Source organism: Chinchilla lanigera, unplaced genomic scaffold, assembly GCF_000276665.1.
Source record: "Chinchilla lanigera isolate Chin_1 unplaced genomic scaffold, ChiLan1.0 scaffold00094, whole genome shotgun sequence".
NCBI classification, from domain to species: domain Eukaryota; kingdom Metazoa; phylum Chordata; class Mammalia; order Rodentia; family Chinchillidae; genus Chinchilla; species Chinchilla lanigera.
In genome coordinates, this window is record NW_004955495.1 from 3353101 (window position 1) to 3373775 (window position 20675).

The following is a 20675-nucleotide window of genomic DNA, read 5'->3' on the forward strand; positions in this document are numbered from 1 at the left end:
CTCCCACCTCCAGGGACCCCGGGATGCCCAACCTCTGGTTTTCCGACTGCGGAACGCTGCCTTCGGATGGGCTCCGGGTCCTGTCCACGAACGTGGTGTCCATAACGCCTCTGCCTCCTGCCTCGCCGCCTCAGGGGACACCCCGCTTGCGGGTGACAGATTGTCACCCTAACCGCGGTCCCGGGTGTGGAGGGCAGGGGGCGACACGCTGGGGGCACGACGATTCCCGCCTGGTCATGGGGTGGGCAGGGAAGGCTTGGACGGGAGGCGGGAGCCTGTTGGAAGAGGGAGCAAGTGACAAAGGCCGTCGGGGCTGGCGTTGAAGGACAGGACAGGGAAAGCATGGAAAGAAATGAGGTAAGACGGATGTGAGTGGGGTTTTCTAGCACCTTCCATGCCCGTCTCCCACCCAGCGTGCTGCCCGGCTCATGCCTGCAGGAGCTGGGGTATATCCGCCCCAGGCTGCTCCCCTACCCACCGCGCACGGGCACCGCTCTCTGGCACCGGCGGCAGCTTCCTTTTATCAGCCGTGTCATAAGCAGTCTCCAGGCTGGACATGCAGAATGTTCCTGTGTGCAGCCAGCCCTTGTGACCTCACTGGGTTCCGAGGACCGCAGCCACACACAGCTTGCCGCCCCTTTGCAGGGGCTGGTCTCGGGGGGCAGGGAGGGGTGACGACCTCCACCACCGCCACATGCCAGCAGCCTCCAAGATGTGAGTCCCCAGCGAGGAAGTGGCGGGACTCCAGAGCTAATACTCTAGTGACGGAGTGTACAGAGAAACCTGAAGAAGAGCAGAGAAAGGGAGCCTCCCCCCAACGCAGTTCTGAGCAACAGGGACTTTGAAGTCCGTGAATTCCTTTGCGCACAGCCTGCACCCCCCACCCCCATGCGCTTGCACAGCTTCCCTTTCCTGGGACGCTGTATCCGATCCTTCGTGACCTCTGCGGTGGGTATATAGAATAAAGCACTTCCCATGTGTGTTTACCGCTACAGTTTTCAAATATTGTTGGGTATTGAGACTTAATAGATCATCTAAAAGCCTTTCTGGTTCTTAAAAAACAGTAGAATGGTCCTCTGGGCATGATGGCCCATGCTTTTTATCCCAGCACTTGGGAGGCTGAGGCAGGAGGATTGCCCCAAGCTTGAGGCCACTCTGGACTACATAGTGAATTCAAAGCCAGTCTGGACCATAGTAAGACCTTTTTTTTTTTTGAAACAGGGTCTCACTGTGTAGTTGGCCGGCCTGGAGTCAGTAAAACCAAAAGCAAGACGGGCCCCTCCCTTTCCTCTGACTTCCTGTCCGACCCTGTGGTCATGTAATCTTCCCCCTTGTATTTCTCTCTTTCTGGATGCTGTCATTGTGATGCCATCCAACACGAGATCCTCGTGAGAGCCATGCCCTTGAATTTTTTTTTTTTTTGGTACCAGGAACTGAACTCAGGACCTTCCCGCATATGAGGCAGGCACTTGCGCCGCTGATCTACATCCCCAGCCCTGCTCTTGAACCTCTAAAACTCTGAGCTAAATAATTTAACCTCTCTTGCAGGCATGGTGGCGCATGCCTGTAATCCTGGCACCCCGAAGGTAGGGAGGAAGGAGGAACTTCATGAGTTCAAGGCCAGCCAGAATTACATAATGAGAACTTGTCACCAAAAAACAAACAAAAACCAAGAATATAACCTCTTATTTGAAAGTCCCCATCCTCAGGTATTTTGTTACAGCGATGGAAGACAGATTAGTGCACCTAGTTGTGATTTTGTTTTGCCCAGATTTGAGCTATCATGTACAGACCATAAGGCCAGTTGTAAAGGAACGGTACAAGAATTCTCAATGAATGCATGCCGCTGTGTGCCCATCACCACTGTCTGCTGGTGGAATGGACCCCTTTCCTTGAAAGTTCCTTTGAATGTGTATGAGGTCAAACCTACGCTGAGTTCCAGCCAATCCCCCATCTGCCTTCTCTCTACCAGAAATTTCTGGTAGGTAAATGGACTCAGAATATTGTTAGATGTTGTGGCACACAGCTGCAATCCCAGCACTCAGGAGGCTGAAGCAGGAGAATCGCCATGAGTTTGAGGCCAGCCTGGATTATATAGTAAGATCCTAGGTAGTCTCAAAATAAATAAATAAAACCAACAACAAAAAACAACTTTTGTGTGTGTGTCAGATTTCATCAACTGACCAGAAGTTTACCTGCATGTGTCCATAGTTCATTTCTTTTTATTGTGGAGGAGCATGCCACTGTGTGGATGTACTACATTTTGTGATATGTTCTTCCTTTTTTATAGACAGCCAAGATAGAAATATTACAGGCAGTCAGATGGGGCGAGTCGCTGGACTGCAGCAGATGAGAACACACCAGGACTGAAGAAGATTAAAGTCACAGTGGCCACATTTACGAACTTCCCGAAGGGATGAAGGGACGCTTGAGATTATTGGTACAGCCTTTTGAGGTCTCCCATAGAAAGAAACTTGATAGGGGTGAGCTGCTTCTCCCACCAAGATTTAAGGCTAAAGACAGACTATAGATTATTGACCAAGGTTACTGATGTCACCCATAGGCTCTTGCTCAGTATAAGCTAAGAGGCCATATTGTAATCTTACTGGTTAATTATAGTTTTGATCCACACTGTACCCACCTTGTGATTTTGCTCTATAAAGTTTTCTCAGAAGAGCAGGCTCATTGGCAGCCCATTCAGGACCCCTCTGTCTCAGCTATTCCTATTCCCCAGTAAATGTGCTACTCTTAACCTCCATTGTTCTTAGAAGTCATTCTTCGACTTTGGGGAACATGAACTCTATCTGCTGACATCTAGCAGGTTGGGAGTTACGTATTTTCGCCTAGATCACTGTGATGTGCATCTGGATTTTCTCCCACCATTTGGTAATTGTGACTAATGCTGATAGAACAGATACTCATGTACCAGGGTTTGGTTGTTGCTGACAGGTGTATTCATTTCTGTTGGGTTTCTGTGTAGGAGCCGAGTTGCTGGGTGACGGCGCCCCCGTGTTGAACATGTTACATCCCCCGTTTTCCGCAGTGGCCGTGCCATTTCCCATCCCCACCGGTGACGTATGTGGTATGATCGGGCCAAGACCCACACAGAAACGACCAGACCTTCTGACACGAGAGGAGTCTTTATTGGGGGAAGCGACGTGGCGGGCTGCCCAGCAGACTAGGACAGCCCTGATCTGAGCAAAGCATGGGGTTTTTAAGCCGTCTTTTGGGGAGGGTGTCTCTAAGCCAGAACATTTTCTGGGAGCGGGTGTCCGTGGGTCAGAACAACCCGAGCAGGGTGGGTTGTTTGTAAGAGTTGAACGTCTGGTTCTGCCAAGGCGGATGAGGGCGAGATTGGCTTTTGTTGAGGGGACCTAGAGGGGAACAGGTGAAGAGGAAGTTTTTATTAACTCCTTAATAAAAGAGCTTAAATCTCGGGGGGGGGGGGGGTTGCCTTGTGACTTAAAAGTATGAACGCGCTCACCACGTGCTCACCTTGCTGTTATCAAAAGCATTAGCACTCTGGAGGGTGTGAAGGGGTGCCTTGGCTTTGATTTGCATCCCCTTGACGGCTGACGGTGCTGAGCACCCTTTCTCGCGTACTCAGTAGCTATTTGTGTATCTCCGTGGAGACATGCATTCAAATATTTTGTTCATCAAAATTAATTTTTTTTGAGATAGGGTCTTCCCAGATAGTTCAAGCTGTCCTTGAACTCACTATATAGCACAGGCTAACCTCAAACTCACAGAGATCCTCCTGCCTCAGCCTCCCAAGTCTTGGTATTATAGGCATGTACCACCATGCCTGGCATTTTTTCCATTTTTAAATTGGGTTATTTGACATGAGTGTGTGTGTGTATGTGTGTGTGTGTGTGTGCGTGTGCGTGAGACTGGGGATACAGGCCAGGGCCTTTGCACTGAGCTACATCTCAGTCCTTTTTCTTTTCTAAGACAGTCTCAGTTGTTAAATTGCCCAGGCTGGATGTGGTTGCACTCAGTCCTGGGGGCACCAACCTGATCTTCCAAGGCCTCTGGCTCCTCCTCGGCCCAGGAAGGTGTCTGATACCCTGCTTCTCCTCTCGTGCTGTGCTGGGGACTGGGGGCCTAGTCAGCTTCACAGGGGGAGGGGATCATGTCCTGGGGACTCCAAGCCCCTTCCTATATTTCTGTTTATGGTTGTGATTTAGTATTCACTGTCTTTACCCAACACTAGGTGTTTTATAAAAGAGAAACTGAGTTTGTCCTGGCTGGGCTCATTCCTGTCCCCACGCCCAGGCTGTTCCATTAGGGCCTCCCCCCACCCCCGCCAATGAAATGGACCGTATGGGGTCTCGGGGCCCTGTTTAGGGCTACCAGGAGACTGGTGGGAGCAGAACTCCCTGCCACCCCCACTAGGGGGGTTCTTGTGCAAATGGGCCCTCTGCCCACCTTTGGGTGGACGGAATCTGGAGGGGATGCCTGAAGGCGCCCCGGCCCTCTCTGCCCTTTGTCTGCGTGCCCACCGTCCCCAACCAGGAGCCCCATAGGGGTTGGCAAGGGGCAGAGCCATCGGGTGTGTTGCACCCTGGGATGCTGTGGTGGTTGAACCTGGCGTCTGGCAGATGCCAGTCAAATGCTCAGGTGACGTCTGGCCATGGGCCACAGGCCAGGTCACATCCTCCTGGCTTTCCGTACATTCACCACTTTTTAAACAAATCTGTACAGACTTTTCTACAATACCTATCTGTGACTTTCTGGAACTGTGGGGTTCCCCTACCCCCTTTATCTGGTGTTAAACTTTTCTTCTTGTACCAGTGGATCTGGCCCCAAGACACTACCCACACTGGAAGGGGATTTCCATAATAAATATGTAAACTAAAAAAAAAAAAAAAAAAATGCCCAGGCTAAGCTTGAGCTTGTGATCCTCCTGCCTCAGCCTCCCAGAGTACTTGGATTACAGGCGTGTGTCGCCACAACCAGCCAGCTTTTTTTTTAAGATAATTATAACGGTGCTGTTATACTCACGATTTTCAAGTATAATTTGTAAACTACTCCTCTTACTCTTTTCCTGCCTTAAAGCACAGCTAGTTCTTGGTTCATGCTAATTTTTAGAAGTGTGTACACTGCAAACTCTAAAAACCAAAACAAGTGGATCTTGGGGACATATTTGGACACAGCTATCAGACTGAACTAAAAGCACCAGCTCCTTGCAAAGATCACACATTCTATTGCGTGTAGCACTTCTTACTGTGTTCTTGCCATCAGAGAAAAACTTGGCGTCTTTACAGTTATCTTCCTTTTTTGGTTACATTTATCTCTTTTTTTCTTCTTATATTGTCTTTTTGAGACAGGATTTCACGGTGTACTTCAGGATGGCCTTGCACTCACTTTGTAGCCCAAGCTGGCCTCGAACTCACAGGGACCCATGGGGAGCCCTTCGTGGTCCTAGTTGTGGCCCAGGAAGTTTATATCTGTAACCCCATGGAAAAGTTACTGGAATTCTAGTGAGTTAATTCCAATCTACCACTTCCAGTGCAACCCACAGCGTAAATAAAGACACAGTAATATATCCCAAATGGTGGGGAATCAAGGGGGTCCTGAGTCCAGCTCCAGTGATGGTAACTGGAACCAAGGCCTCCACCCAGGGCCGAACCCGGGTTTTATTCATTCGTGAAGAAGGGAGTGGCCTGAGGCTGAGTGACTGTGAGAAGGGCGGGTGAGCGCCGCGAGCTGGGCTAGGTAGGAGGCCCGAATCCCCTCTGCAGTATGCAGAGCGGAGGATGTGCAGAGGAGTAACCTGCGTGACACGACTGAGGCGGGATCTAACGTTTTGGGGCCGCTGACTCAGCTCTGATGTGTGATCTTTCAAGCCCAGGGAGGTCACAGCCTCTATCTCGCGGCTCGATCCCAGCCGGCAGTGCGGAGCACGGCTCCCACCCCACCTCGTCCCAGAGCACACAAGGGAACCCAGGGCATCCGGGGAAAGACGCCTGTGTCAGAAACCACCATCGGCACCTCGGCTGGACCAATGGGCATGGCTTAAAGCCAGTTGAAGGGATAAGGAAAAGTCCCGGCCAGCTCTGTACAGATCAGTACATGGAAACAGGGCCAGGCTCAGCTGAAATGGAGACAACTGCTCCTCCAAGGAGAACCGCCCAGGTGGTGCTCCCCGGCGACCTCCTGCCTCAGCCTCCCAAGTGCTGAGGTTACTGGTGTGTTCCACCACACCCCCGCCCCATACAGGATTCTTGAACACCCTCTTGTCTTGGGAGGTACTGAGAGGCAGAGCCTGGTGCGGGGATGTTAGGGCGTTGGGGGTGTGACCTGGAAGGGGTCTGAATCCGGCTCCTGCACTTCCCCTCCCCTCCCTCTGCTTCCCATCTGCCCAAGGTAAGAGGCTTTGCCTTGCTGCAGGATGTGCTGTCCTCCCGCAGGCCAAAAACCAACGGCTAACGGGCCATGGGCGGAAACCTCCAAGACTATAAGCCACACGGAGCCCTTTTTCTCTTTAAATCTATTTCTCCCGGGTATTTGTTGTAGAACAAAAGTTGACTTAATACACCGTGTCAGGTCTGCTCTGCCTGTATAATAAGCTCGTAGGCAAGAGAGGAATAAACATCTGTTTTAAGTGCAAGGCCTTTATTACAGTAGTAAAACTGATCCCTAAATATGGATTAGTCAAGAGACACTCCTATTAAACAATTCTGATGATGTGACAATGCCGAGTGCTGCAGGAGTCGGTCACTGCAATCCTTGTATATCATCTCAGTGAGCCGTCATCGTCCCCTGTGAGATTTCCAGATTAAAAACCTCACAGCCTCAAAAGTTTGAGCTCACACACAGGTGGCCAGAGTTTGAACCCATAACTGATTTCAAAGCCCTCGCCTTTCCCATGAATCCACACAGGACAGCGTTTGTGTCTGGCTAAAAGTGAATGGAAGAAGAAAATGTGTTTACACACCATGGAGTACTAATCTGCCAGAAAAAAGGATAAACGAGTCACTTGTAGGAAAATAGGTGCGCCTTGAGACCAATGTTACGTGACATAAATCAGGCACACGATCTTAAATATCCCATGGTTTCTTTGATGAGAAACTCAAATTCTAAATAAAGAGCAAAATAAAGCTTAGATAATAGGAGACAGGGAGCTCTTTCTCAAATGGGATGGGGATCAAGAGATGGAGGGAGGGGAGGAAAGAGGGATGAGAAGAGGAATCAGAATGTGTTACGTACATGGACCAACTCCACGCAAGAAATGTAAACATGTACAACACAGGAACTCTGGGTGTGGCGGTGCACACCTGTAATCTCAGCACTGGGGAGGCTGAGGCAGGAGGATTGCTGTGAGCTCAAGACCACCCTGAATATGTAGCAAGACTTTCAAAAAAAAAAAAAAAAAACAAAAAAAAAAAAAAAAAAGGAAAAAGAAGCATTGCGCACACGTATACTAATTTTTTAAAAAATAAAAAGACAGGAGACGCTGAAGTGCCTTATTGTTAGAACTTATTAGAAGGGTTCCCAGGTTGCTTCCAGGCAGGCATGAAAGTTTTGGGATCCAGTTCTTCAGTCTTGTTTCTAATGTCTCAAGTCCTCTGGGGAGAAAAAAAAAATCCAGCTGCAGTCCACAGCTATCTACAATAGGCAGCCCTCTGCAGGCTAGCCAGCAGGCTTTCCCTGTGGGAGTCATGGCTCAAAGGTTCACGGGGATAGAAAGGTCATGGGGATCTTACTGCTTTTGAAAGCGCAGCTGCTGTCCGACAGGTGAGGAACGCAGAATCCGACCAACGGGAATCAGGTCCGGCTTCTCACTAACAGGAGGGGCGCCCCTCCCCAGCGTGGTGAAACCCATGTTTCCGAGGGGCTTCCCTGCTGGCGGCTGGAGAGAGGCAGACGCAAGTTACCCCCGGGAACCCTGCAGTGACAGGCATCCACCCCCCAATAGGCAATCGTCACCACGCAGAGAAAACTGAGGGAGCTGATCTTGTACAAGCTGTCGCCCCAAGCTCCCTCCGCAGTGAATGCCAGGTTGGTACCGCCCAAGAGAAATTCCGTGAGCCACCTACAGTGCAAGTTATCACGTTCTCAGAGCCACGACGTCTCACAAGAGGCCGATACAATTAATTGTGACGCATTTTATGCAATACATTGTTCCCAAGATACTACAATGTCAAGATATTAAACTATTTTTAAAGATTTTAAAATGTCGAGATATTCTATATATTTCTCATCCTGAGCCTTTGAAATCGAGTGTATTTTGCATTCGTAGCACTTTTTTTTTTTTTTTAACTTTTTTTCGGTGGTCTGGGAATCAAACGCGGGGCCCCGCCCGTGCCACTCACCACCAAGCTATTCCCCCCGCCCCGCAGCGCATCTCCGCTGGGCCGGGCCGCACCGTGCGGCGGTGTACGAAGTCGCCCTCCCTCCCGTCCCCACCTCACGCCGCAGTCCCGCAGCTGCAAAGTGAAAGGGGAAATACTGCGGAGGATCAGAAATGAGGGATGTGATGGGTTGAACTGCTGGGCCCACCCACAAGACCCTGACAGATGGAAGTGCGGATGAATTCAAAACCCTGAGCAAGGAAAAAACAGGTAACAGTGGTTTTACGGCTCAGCTGTCCCCTCAAAATTCCCGTGCTAAGTCCTAACCCTCAGGACTTCAGATAATGATCTTGTTTGGAGATAGGGGAGTTCCGGAAGTAAAATGAGGTGGTTCGGGTGGGTGCTAGGCCAGCGTGACCAGTGTTCTTATAAAAAGGGGAACTGGGCCAGGCGCGGCAGCGCACGCCTGTAATCCCAGCACTCAGGAGGCTGAGGCAGGAGGATCCTTGTGAGTTCGAGGCCAGCCTGGGCTACAAAGTGAGCTCAAGGCCAGCCCGAACTGCATAGTGAGACCCTGTCTCAAAAGGACAAAAATAAATAAATCAAAAGGGGGACTGTGGACATGGACACACACGGAGGTGGCGTCAACCCCCATGCCAAGGAGCGTCTGGACCGGGCCATCCTCACAGTCCGTGGAAGGGAACAGCCAGCTGTCACCTTGATCTCTGACTTTATCTCCAGGACCATAAGAATAAACTTGTTTTTTAACCCCTCCATCTCTGGTATTTTATAAATGCAGCCCAAATAAACTCCTGTAAATGGGCTGGCTGGGAGCATCAAAAGAGAACATTTTGTTTTGTTTCGATTTGATTTGATTTGATTTGGGGTCTTTGGTGTCAAGGTGTCACTACGTTATCCAGGCCGCCCTCAAATTTGTGATCCTTCTGCCTCAGCCTTCCAAGTGCCGGGGTGGCTAGCACGGACCACCACACTGCTCACAAGAGAACAGTTTTGCCCATAAAAGGCCTTGGTGGCCCTTCAGAAAACTGCAGGTGAATGCTGCTCTTTGCCCACACCACGCGCATGGTTGGGTCCCCAAACTGCCTGTCTGTGACTCACAGTGTCATGGAGGCACCCTGGGGACATGTCTGGGGGGAAGGAAAGGGGGCGTGAGTAGGAGGAGTGTGACGCACCACACCCCATTCCTTGGGTTCCTGGCAAGTGGAAGGTCCCGTTAAAGTTTCCAAAGGCCTTCTCTAAAATAGTCACAGCAAAACATTTGGGGTCTCACAAAGACACTTTGGTCCTCAGTGGGAAGACGGTACCCCTTCTTCCTTGGTTCAGGGAGATCACTGTCTTTGGCTTACAGAAAAGGCACAAAGCACAGCCCCCAACGCTGGAGACCAACCCGTGTAGGACACTGCATACCCAACCATGGCGTTGCCCTGGTAGATGGAGCATGAGGCCAGGCAGCACCCAGAACCACTGCAACCAAAGGGCTGTGTGTGTGTGGCCTCCGCAGTTCCAGGACCTGCCTGCCTACGCAGGAGCCCTCTTGGACTCGTTCAACACAGCCTAGCAAGGCCAAGCGGCAGAACTCACCGTAAGGAGCAGCTCTGCAGAAGCCATCAGAGGTAGAAACTTTCGATCTGTGATTTGTATTTCTGGGTTATGAGGTATCTTCTCATTTTTGTCGTTGGACCTACCAGGACGGGAGAAATCAGTTGAGCTGTGGAGGAACAAGAAAGTTCCACACTCTCTGTGCATGGCCAGGTGACGGGTCCTGGGCTGGTCCTGCGTGGCCGGCTGTGCATCGCCATCAGTGTGTAGGGGAGAGGGGACGTCCCCAAGTGCACCCAGTGGGAGAGAGACACCACCGCCATCTCCAAGTGGGCCCCCCTTTTAGATGGGGTGGAAAAGCTGGATGTGTGTGATAAGATCAAGACTCACGTGCTGCACAAACCAGGACATCAACAACCTGTGTGGCCAGGGGCTTTGGACACACCCGCACGATGTGGCACAGCTCTGTATGACAACTTTTTTTTTTTTGGCTTTTTGAGGCAGGGTCTCACTATGCAGTGCAGGCTGGCCTTGAGCTCACTTTGTAGCTCAGGCTGGCCTCGAACTTGCAACGATCCTCCTGCCTCAGCCTCCCTAGTGCTGGGATTACAGGTGTGCACCACCACGCCAGCACTGTATAACTACTTTTAACTGAGATGAAAAGACAGAGGCTCAGAGGAACGGGTCACTTCCTTGCACAGAGGGGACAGGATTCAAACCCAGATTATTCAGTGCTCCATGCTTAGTCCCACTCTGGTTCTCTTCTGTCCATACTCACATTATAGCCAAAAGCTGCCTGTGGTGGCACACATCTGTCATCCAAGCACTCGGGAGGCTGAGGCAGGAGAGTTGCTGTGGCTACACAGTGAGCTCAAGGCCAGCCTGCACTACATAGTGAGCCCCTATCCGAAAAAAATCTTTTAAAAAACCCCACAAATTCTAGCCAAGTGCTCAGACAAAGCCTCCAAAAAAGAACTTGAGTAGAATCCAGGTCCCTCAACCCCAGAGTGAGCCCTTCTCTCATGCGATGGGGACACAAAAAGAAACTCATGCACAGGATAATTTCAGATTCTGACCCATTAAGGAGGCAAGGATTTTGGAGGCTGATACCATGGAGTGATGGTAAGCTCCAAGGTGACTTATTGAGGGTCATGGTGAGCGACTATAGCTAGAATGTACAGTCAGATTTGGACAAGGGGAGAGAGCCATCCAGACAGGTTGGAGGGAGAAGAGCACTGCAGGCAGCAGGAAGGGTAGGTGCAAAGGCCCTGCGGTTGGCCTGTGATGGAGTAAGTGAAAGAAGGTGGAAGCACCCCAGTCCCTGGCTGGCCCCACAGACCATCTCACTTCCAGAGAAGGGCACATTTCCCAAGAGCCCACATGGCTCCACACTGGCAAGGATCAGCAGAGCTCTGAAGGTCAGGATCGCCGGCTCTCCAGCCTACCCACCTAGTTCCCCGCCTCGCACAGAGAAGTCCTTCCTCAGGATGGCCCACTTGCGGATCCTCTGAGCACTGGAAGCAGCCTCTTTGTTCACGGCATCTATGCCTTGCTGGATGGCGGCGTAGACAAGCGGGTCTTTCGAGTCCACGATCTCCGACACAGTGGACGCCTGGCTGCCCAGGGCCTGGCAGAAGTCGATGGCCTGCCAGCTCAGCTTGTCCAGGGGCTCCCCGCTCACCTGATCGATCTCGCACTGCCGAGGACACCCCTGTCATCACACACTCCTCGGCCAGCCCCTGACCCCCAGCCAGGCCCTGGACACCCAGAAACCAATCGTGAACCCTGGGGTGGGGGGCGCTGCGGGCCGCTGCGGCAAGGTCACCTTCAGCGTCAGGAGCATGCTCAGGAACGCGGCCCTGTTGCCCACCAGTATGGCATTGCTGACAATGGGGATCGTCGTCTTCACCAGGTCCTCGATGGGAAAGGGGGCCACGTTTTCCCCGGCAGCGGTGATGATGAGTTCTGCGACAGAGTGACCGTGACAACAGACCCCGCCCCTCCCCGCAAGGACAAAAGGACAGATGTCTCAACGGAAGCCCCAGAGGCACAAGGGCTTTTCTTTCACATCCCATCCACCTCAGGGCCACCTGGTGTCCACACCTGCGCATTCAACCTGGACAGCATCCTTTTCTTCCCTTTGGTCCTAGAGATGGAACCCAGGGCCGCTGCACGGAGCTCCATCCCCACCCCTTTCTATTGTTTTAATTTAGAGACACACTCTCAGTCATCAAGTTGTCCAGGCTGGGCTCAGAACTTGCAATCCTCCTGCCTCAGCCTCCAGAGTGCTAGGATGACAGGCGTGCACCAGCGCCCCAGTACCTTTGATTCGGCCGGTGATGTAGAGGAAACCCTGGCTGTCCATGAAGCCCACGTCCCCGCTATGCAGCCAGCCTTCCTTGTCCACCACCTCCATGGTGGCGTCTTCCCTGTCCAGGTAGCCCATGAAGACGTGCCGGCCCCACATGCACACCTCCCCGACGTTGTCCTGGTTCTCCCGCAGCAGCATGTTCTTGCAGGAGCTCAGGGGCTTGCCGCAGCTGCGGGGGGCCAGGCGTGGGAGAACGAGGGTCAGAGCGTCGAGGTCTCTTACCCAGGGCCCGGAAGGCGGCGGCTGAGCGTCTGCCGCGGTAAGGCCGCACACCCAGTCCTGTAGGGCCTGGGGAACCCGGCGCTGCTACGGGCTGTTCTTATCCCACTCGTGTGGGTGGAAGGAAAAGCGCCTAAGGCCAAGGACACAGAACCCCTCGCCTTTGAGAAAACACATCTGCATCTCACTGTCCACAGCACACGGAAGCGCAACAGCAAAGAAAAATCCCATTAGAGGTCCGGGTCACTTCAACAAGACAGACAAGCAAACGCCAGGTAGGCCCTTCCGCGCCCCCGAGGCGGGATCGTGAGCCCCGCCGCGGGCGGAGGCGGGTACCTGAGGGGCCTGTAGTTCGCGCGGCTGGAGACGCTGTGGGGCCCCGAGCTCTCGCTGAGGCCGTAGCTCTCGCCGATGGGGATGTCCAAGCTCAGGAAGAACTCCGAGGTGTCCTGGGAGAGCGGCGCGGCCACGCTCAGGAAGGAGTGGCAGTGGTCGAGGCCCAGGGAACTCCGGACTTTGTTGAACACCAGTTTCTTAGCCACGTGGTAGTTCATGGAACCGGGGGATCCCCTGGGAAGCAGGACACCGAGGCCAGCTCCAGCCGCCGCGCAGAAGGCGGGGGACCCGCCGCGCTCCCGCCTCTCCGGAGCCTCCACCTACCCCTGCGTCTGCAATGTGTGCGCGTTCAAACCAGTTGTTTTGGCCCATAGGAACATCTTCTTGTTGAAGCCTGAGAAATTGCCAACCCTTCCCTTGATGGTCTCCTGCAACTTCTCCCAAATTCGGGGCACCCCGAGGAAGGTGGTGGGCTTTACCTCCTTCAGAGTGCTTATCAAGGTGCCCTGCAGGGAGCCAGACGGTTAGTCACAGCTGTGATATCCCCGCACCCCGAATGCCCACCCAAGGTGGCTAGAGAATCTTCCCTTCCCTGATTGGACGAGGGAGCCCCACCCACCCACCCAAGGGAGCCAACCCATTGGCTGGCTGGCAGCCAATCAGACTTTTGTATTACTTCTAGGGATTTGATGGGGTACAACAACTGATATTTTTGGAAGGTAATGTGGAAACATTATCAACTTTTTAGTTAAAAACTTCTTTGTGTGTGGAAATGGATTGAACCCAGGGCCTCCACACTGAGCTACAGCCCCATCCCTTGTTAAATTTTTTCTTTTGACACAAGGCCTCCCTAATTTGCTTAAGTAGCCCAGGCTGGACTCAGACTTGCAAGCCTCCTGCCTCAGCCTCCCAGAGTGCTAGGATCACAAGTGTACACCACCACACCCAGGTACTATCAATGTTTTAAGGACAAGCTAGCACTTTTAGTTTTGTGGGTGAAAGGATTTAGCTGACTGAAAGACACAGATATACAAAGAAATACAAACAAGATGTTTTGTAACAGAAGGAAGACAGTTTATATGTTAGACAGTTGGAATTTGGCTAAAGAAATGACCTAAGCATACGTAGAATATTATGCAACTGTGAAAAGGGAGGCAAGATTCTCTCCCAGATTGATTTTTAAATTTAGTGCAACCCTGGATATAAAACCCAGATAGACTCTATCATACAATGCGACAAGCTGATCTGAAGATTTTTTTTTGTGCCTGCCCATTAACAGGTGATGGAACCCAGAGCCTTGTGCACGCTAGGCAAGTGCTCTACCACTGAGCTAAGCCCCAGCCCTTTTTATTTTTTATTTGAAGACAGGGGCTGCCTGGCAAGTGCAAGTTCATGAGTTCGATTCCTGGTACTGGGAAAAAAAAAAAAAAAGACAGGGGCTCACTAAGTTGCTCAGGTCAGTCTTGAACTTGTGATCCCTCTGCCTCAGCTTCCTGAATAGCTGTGATGACAGGCATGTGCTACCACACTGGCTTGATACAGAGATGCCAAAGGCTTAGAATAGCCAAAGTGATTTTGGCAAAGAATGAAAAAAAAGAATGAAAAGAGTTACTACCTGACTTTAAAACTTATTATGAAGTAGGGTGATAAATAGGCCTGGTCTAACCAGAACTGCAGGGGTTCCTGAAAAGTTCGATTTTTACTTTTAAAGGTGGTCAAGTCCAGGCACATGGGGACAAGATGAGATAAAACCAGCATAGTCAGTCAGGCGTGGTGGCACACACCTGTAATCCCAGCACCAGGGAAGCTGAGGCAGGAGGATCCCTGTGACTTCAAGGGCAGCCTAGATTACATAGTGAGTTCAAGGCCAGCCTGAACTACATAGTGAGACCCTGTCTCAAAAAACAAAACAGAAAAACCCACCAACAAGCAAACAAACCCCTCCAAAACCCTGACAGCATCTGTGGAATGGTGCCCTGCAGGACGTGGTGGTTAGGCCTCCTGCGGCCTTACCCTGAGGGCATCTGGCTGTGCAAAGTGTATGAGCGACCCAATCTTCAGAGGGATCCAGATGTCTATCATCTGCGTGGCGACGTGGCTGAGCGGCAGGTAGCTGAGCACCCTCTCCTGCTTCCCCGACGTGGCGGGGAGTCTCAGGTCCTTCACCACGGCCCCGGCCGTCCACGTGATCTGGAACACAGGGACAGCCTGGCGACCGTTCTCACCTGCAGGCGGCGCACTCCAGCTGTGCGCACTCAGCGAGCTGCTACCGAGGCCTACATGTGTAGGCAGCACGCTCCAGCTCCGAACCTCTGGGCTTGGCCTGTTGTTTATTTTCACAGTACAAGGACGGGACCAAAGGCCTTCCCACTAAATTCCGTCCCCAGCCCTTTTTTATTTTTGGAGACAGGGCCTCAATAAGTCATTAAATTTCCCAGGCTGTGCTCAGTCTTGTGATCCTCCTGCCTCAGCCTCCCCGAGTGCTGAGATGACAGGTGTGTGCCACCATGCCCAGCTCAAAGACTTATATTTAATGGTACACCTGGCTTGCCTGATTCTTTTACAGCAGTAACCAAATCTCCATCAGCAGTGACCAAATCGCCCTTGTACTCCCCCACCCCCTTTAAAGCCACCCCTCAGCTTTCTAACCCCAATGGCTAAGGACCCACACTCACTGTGTGCTACACCCCTAAACACGGCCCTGCTGCTGGAGATGGTCCTGGTGACCTCTCCAGTACTGGGACAAAGCACAGTTTGAAAGAGGAGAAGTTTATTTTGGTCATGATTTCAGAGAGCTCAGTGCATAGTCAGCTGGCTCCAAGGCAGAGACGCCGTGGCAGAGGGTTCTGGCTGACGGTTAGAGAAATGCAAGAAACCACACTGAGATTCCACCTTACCTCAGGACAAACAACCATCACCAAGAAATCAAATGCTAACAAATGCTGATGAGGATGTGGAGAAAAAGGAACCCATCTACACTGTTGGTAGGAATATACACTAGTACAACCACTAGGAAAATCAGATGGAGAGTCCTCAAAACACTAAAACTAGAAATTCCATTTGACCCAGCTCTTCCCCTCCTGGGTATCTTCCTGAAAGACTTAAAAAACATCATACCACAGTGACCCATCCATACCCATGTCTATAGCAGCACAATTCATAATAGCTAAATCTTGGAAGCTGCCCATATCCCCTTCAAAAGATGAATAGATAAAGAAAATGTTTTTATTTACACATGGTGGAGTACTACTCAGCCATAAAGAAAGATAAATGTGAGTCACTCGTAGAAAACAGATGCACCCTGAGACCCACAATGTTAAGTGAAATAAATCAGACACACGAACTTCAATCTATCACATGGTTTCTTTTAGAGGAGAAACCCAAAATATAAATAAAGAGCAAAATAAAAGATAGATAATAGGAAGTAGGGAGACAGAACTTTCTCGAACAGGAAGGGGATCGAGAGATGGAGTGGGGGGAGCGGAGAGGGAAAGGGGATTTTAAAAGGGAATTAAGATATATACCTGTACCAACTCCACAGAGGAACAGAGGCATTACGCACTGCAAACATGTGCTAATGAAAATAGAAGAGAAGGGCTTGGCGGAGCAAAGCTGCTCACCTCATGGTGAGCAGGAAGCAGCACTCCGGGGAAGAGGTCAAGGACCAGAGTCCCCAGGGGCACACCCCGGGTGACCTTGCTTCGCACACCTCCTAGGCATCTCCCAAGCCAGTCAGGTTCAGGGTCTAAATCCACCATCCCCGGGACAGCAGTGGGATGAGGGGACCTTGCTTACGTTGTCGTGACTCAGCATGACGCCTGTGGGGTCGCCCACAGTCCCCGAAGTGTAGACAAGCACTGCACACTGATTCACCTTCTGGCTCTTGATGATCTGATCCAGCTGCGCGTCAGGAACGCTGTTGCCAAGTTCCATGAAGTCATCCCACTGTGGACAAGAGAAGTGGTTGCCTTCCCCAGTTCAGCCGCACCCTCTGCTTTTTAGTTGCTGATTGGATGGGGCTGACTGCACCCCAGCTCCAGAGGTCCATTCTGATTGGATGAAGCCAGAATATTTTATCAGCGTGGGTCACAGGGACTGGATAGAGTCTGGGCATGTGACTTGAAGTGGTCCAATCACAGAGAAGAGGAAGACGTTAGCTGGCAAATCTAGGACATAAAAGAGGTCAAAGAGCCGCGATGTAGCTCAGAAGATGCTAAACCATCTCAGGGTTATAAGGGAAAGCAGGGCTGGAGTGGATCCCAGCAGCAAATCTGAGCCCAAGGAGTATTTCTTGAGCATCTTGTTCCAAGCCTGATATCCACATGCTGAGCTGTGACTCCCCGGCCCAAACGAATTATCCTCTTTTGCTTTAGATATTCGGAATCAAGCTTTTGTCACTAGCAACGGGTGGGATCCTTGCTGATGACAGGTGTGTCGTCTCCCCACTTGTCCAAGGTCACAGCGAATAAACCAAGGAGGTGCAGACAAACCAAGATGGTGTGACTGCAGTCTGTGCTGCCGTGAATTTGGTGCATCCAAGTGAACACTGCGACCTGAAGAACTTCTACCACCCGGACCCCCACAAGGCCCAGGTAAGGGGACACACTGACTTCAGGATGAAAGATCTGCGGAGTTCTCAGAAGCGGCGGGTGCTGAGCTGGGACCATCTGAGCAGGCAAATCAAGGCCGCCTATGGTAATTTAGGGGGAGGGGTCTTCGCCCCTGCTTGACAGATGTCTACCTGTTCCCCAAAGGAGGGTGGCCGCGAGTTCGAGGCCAGCCTGGGCTCCATAGCAAGATCTTGTCTCAGAAACAAGCAGACAAACCAACACATTGGGCAGAAGACCCGCCGTCCCAGGGCCAGTCCTGTCCTCTCTCTTGGGAACCCGAGACCCGTCCCTTCTGCCGGGTACCGAGATGCCACGCGTTGTGATCGGCCCAGTTCAACGACTTACGCTGCCGTTTTTACCCCCAAATTTCATGGAGCTGACTCTCATCCCCGTCCTAATGAATGTGTGCCCCCAAACGAAATTTTAAAAACTGTCGGGCCTACCCAGCCTTGCAGAGAGGCCGATGCTGTTCGATGTCACAAAACTGTCCCCCAAAACCAGTGTCCTCAACCAGGATTGATTCTGTCTCCCTAGGGACGTGGAGCAATTTCTGGAGACAGCTTTGCCGGTTTCGGGAGAGAGCGCGCTACTGCCACCTAGCGGGTGGAGGACAGGGCGGCCGCTCAGCACCTTGCAAAGCCCAGGATGGCCGCTTTCAACCAAGAATCATGCGTTCTTGTAGGAGGGGTGGACAAACCTGGCTGTGAGGTGTTTTTGTTTGATTGCTATTTGCGGCGCTGCAGATCGAACCTAACGAGGCTGTACCCCTGAGCTCTATCCTTAGGCCTTTTTATTTTTTATTTTGAGACACTAAATTGGTGAACTGCACAGTCTGGGCTTGAACTTGTGATCCTCCTGCCTCAACCTCTCAAATAGCTAGGATGACAGATGTGGCTCTAGGATGACAGATGTGGCTCTGTTAGGGCTTTTTCTAATCAAGAAAGCTTTCAAATTATCCATGACTTAGCAGGCTGTTGCTGTGGTGGTTACTTGGAACCTCTAAAATACCTGTAACTCTGATCAGTTGCCTAATTAGTTCTCGTGCTAGCATTAATATATAAATGGACATTTCTGAAGCGAGGCCGAGAGCTGCATGCTTGCAATCCCAGTACTTGGGAGGCTGAGGCAGGAAGATCACCATGAGTCCAAGGCTACCCTGGGTTGCATAGCAAGATCTTGACTCAAAAAACAAACAAAAGACATCCCCATAAGTATGTAAGGGTTATGTGTCAATTAAAAATAAATAAAGACAGAAATAAATAAACGGAACTTGTGGTCCCTTGCAAGCCTCTTGCCCCAGGTTCCTTCTATAACAGAATATACCCGTTAGCAGGCAAACACAAAGCAAACCGAAAAAAACAACGCTCTCCTCTGGCATAAATGGGTTTCTGTGGTTTACAATCAAACATTTTCTGGCTCAAAAGACCCTGTGTGGTGGGTACATTTCCGCTCTTCTCTCTCTCTCTTTGCACTGGGGATTGAACCCAGGGTTTTGCACTGAGCTATATCCCAGTCCTTTTTTATTTTTAATTTTGAGACAGAATCTCACTAAGTAACTATGTTGCCCAGGGTGGGCTTGAACTTGCAATCCTCCTGCCCCACCCTTCCCAGTGCTGGGTGACAGGCGTGCGCCACCACGCCTGGCGGCGTGCGCCACCATGCCTGGCTAGGACATTCTCCATCGAGAGCTGAGCCACCAAATGAGTCCAGACACCTTGAAGTCAGCAGGTTGACACAGAGAACAAAATCTAAGAACACACACACACAAAGACACTGTGGCACTCAAGAGGGACACTATTCTAGTGCAATATTTTAAAAGCTACTCTTAATACCAAAAAAATCTGTGATATATCAAAACTAAATGAAAAGACTAAAGCAAAAGGAGAATTTTGCCTCCCATATACATATTTTATATATTTAAATTTTTTTCATCTGTCTTTCATCAAATTAGTATCTGCAGTTACACAAAAAAGTTTATTTTCCAATTTTACCAACTCATGGGCATATTACTGGCTAGCCTGCTTATGACTGTGTAAGTGCTGTAACAGATGTGTAAATCTGTTCAACAGGACAACGAAAAAGCCTCCCGTTTTAAGAAACTGTGCAAATCAATCTCTTACTAAATGTAAAAATGAAATGAAAATGAGCCGGGCGTGGTGGCGCACGCCTGTAATCCCAGCACTCGGGAGGCTGAGGCAGGAGGATCTCTGAGAGTTTGAGACCAGTCTGGGCTACAAAGTGAGCTCAAGGTCAGCCTGAACTGCATAGAGACCCTGTTTCAAAAGGAAAAAAACAAAAAAGAAATGAAAATGAAACCATGAAAAGTTTTTAGCAAATTATGAAAAAGAAAATATCAGATATTTGGAAATATCTACTTAAAGATAGGAATGACTACCATTGTAAATATTTTAAGATATTTAATATACATATCTCTGCTTATTAGTATTTTCATGATGTTATTCCAGATCATTTTTCCATATTTTTAAGCAGTCAATAGTTTTAACAAAACCATTATTGATGATTTTACATCTATTAAAACCAGAAAGTAAAGTTATAATACATTATGGCTTGGGTACAAGAAAAATATTTAAACTAAAATAGAGTTGATTATTTAAAAATTGCTCAGAGAGTAGATTGTGTGCTCACCAAGAAAAGATAAATATTTGCAGTCACATATATGTTAAACATCTTGATTTAGCCACCCCACAATGTATACATCTATCAAAATACGTTGTACACTACAATACCCACAATTTTTGTCAATAAAAAATAAATTTAAAGCCGGGAGTGGTAGTGCACACCTGTAATCCCAGCACTCAGGAGGCTGAGACAGCAGGATCATTGCGAGTTCGAGACCAGCCTGGGCTACAAAGTGAGCTGAAGGCCAGCCTGAACTGCATAGCAAGACAAACAAAACAAAACAAAAAACTAAATTTTAAAAATGTGTTGTTGTACAACTAATTTTCAATTTTTTGGCATTTTTCTACTACTTGAATGTTCTAAAAAAATTAATGAAATGATTATTGTTTCAACCTAACAATTTTAGAGATGGGCTGTTATGCAGTAATAAATAACCAGATCTTACACATTTCCCTTAATCAGCCCCTTAATGCTAGAAGAGAAAAATGTGTCCCATCCACTTCCATTACAAAGCTCTACCCACTTCCTTTGCAAGGCTCCACCCTTTTCTTTGCCGCCTGATAGTTTCCACCTACCTCCTCTGCCAGGCCGCACCCACTTCCTCTGCTAGACCCCACCCACTTCCTCTGCTAGACCCCACCC

At 50.2% G+C, this 20675-nt stretch overlaps 2 protein-coding genes and 1 long non-coding RNA gene across 7 annotated transcripts in view; 1 reads left to right on the forward strand and 2 right to left on the reverse strand.

Moving 5' to 3' along the window:
* LOC102017029 (long-chain-fatty-acid--CoA ligase ACSBG2-like) overlaps nt 1-1476 on the reverse strand; it is a 14255-nt gene extending 12779 nt beyond the window's left edge. For 2 of the 3 annotated variants that reach the window (XM_005405730.2, XM_013505357.1), the window contains exons 1-2: nt 479-1476; nt 33-275 (exon numbers count right to left, since the gene is read on the reverse strand). In XM_005405730.2, coding sequence (XP_005405787.1) covers nt 33-103 — 71 coding nt within the window. In that variant the 5' untranslated portion in view covers nt 104-275; nt 479-1476. Of the gene's footprint in view, nt 1-32; nt 276-389 lie in introns of all 3 variants that reach the window. The other variant, XM_013505358.1, reaches the window with a different exon arrangement.
* The window catches only part of LOC102016720, a 3919-nt gene extending 483 nt beyond the window's left edge, over nt 1-3436 (forward strand). Inside the window, exons 1-3 of one of the 3 annotated variants that reach the window (XR_264142.1) lie at nt 860-948; nt 2291-2483; nt 2981-3436. This is a non-coding gene — a long non-coding RNA (uncharacterized LOC102016720). Of the gene's footprint in view, nt 1-859; nt 949-2290; nt 2484-2980 lie in introns of those variants that run through there. The other 2 variants (XR_001231390.1, XR_001231391.1) reach the window with 2 other exon arrangements.
* Nucleotides 3437-7418: 3982 nt separating this feature from the next.
* The window catches only part of LOC102005393 (long-chain-fatty-acid--CoA ligase ACSBG2-like), a gene marked incomplete in the record, with an annotated part of 26298 nt that continues 13041 nt past the window's right edge, over nt 7419-20675 (reverse strand). The window contains 10 exon segments of the mRNA XM_013505360.1: nt 7419-7571; nt 7710-7855; nt 9900-9999; nt 11307-11553; nt 11683-11822; nt 12180-12397; nt 12784-13017; nt 13108-13289; nt 14797-14973; nt 16579-16728. Of these exon segments, the coding sequence (XP_013360814.1) occupies nt 9926-9999; nt 11307-11553; nt 11683-11822; nt 12180-12397; nt 12784-13017; nt 13108-13289; nt 14797-14973; nt 16579-16728 (1422 nt within the window).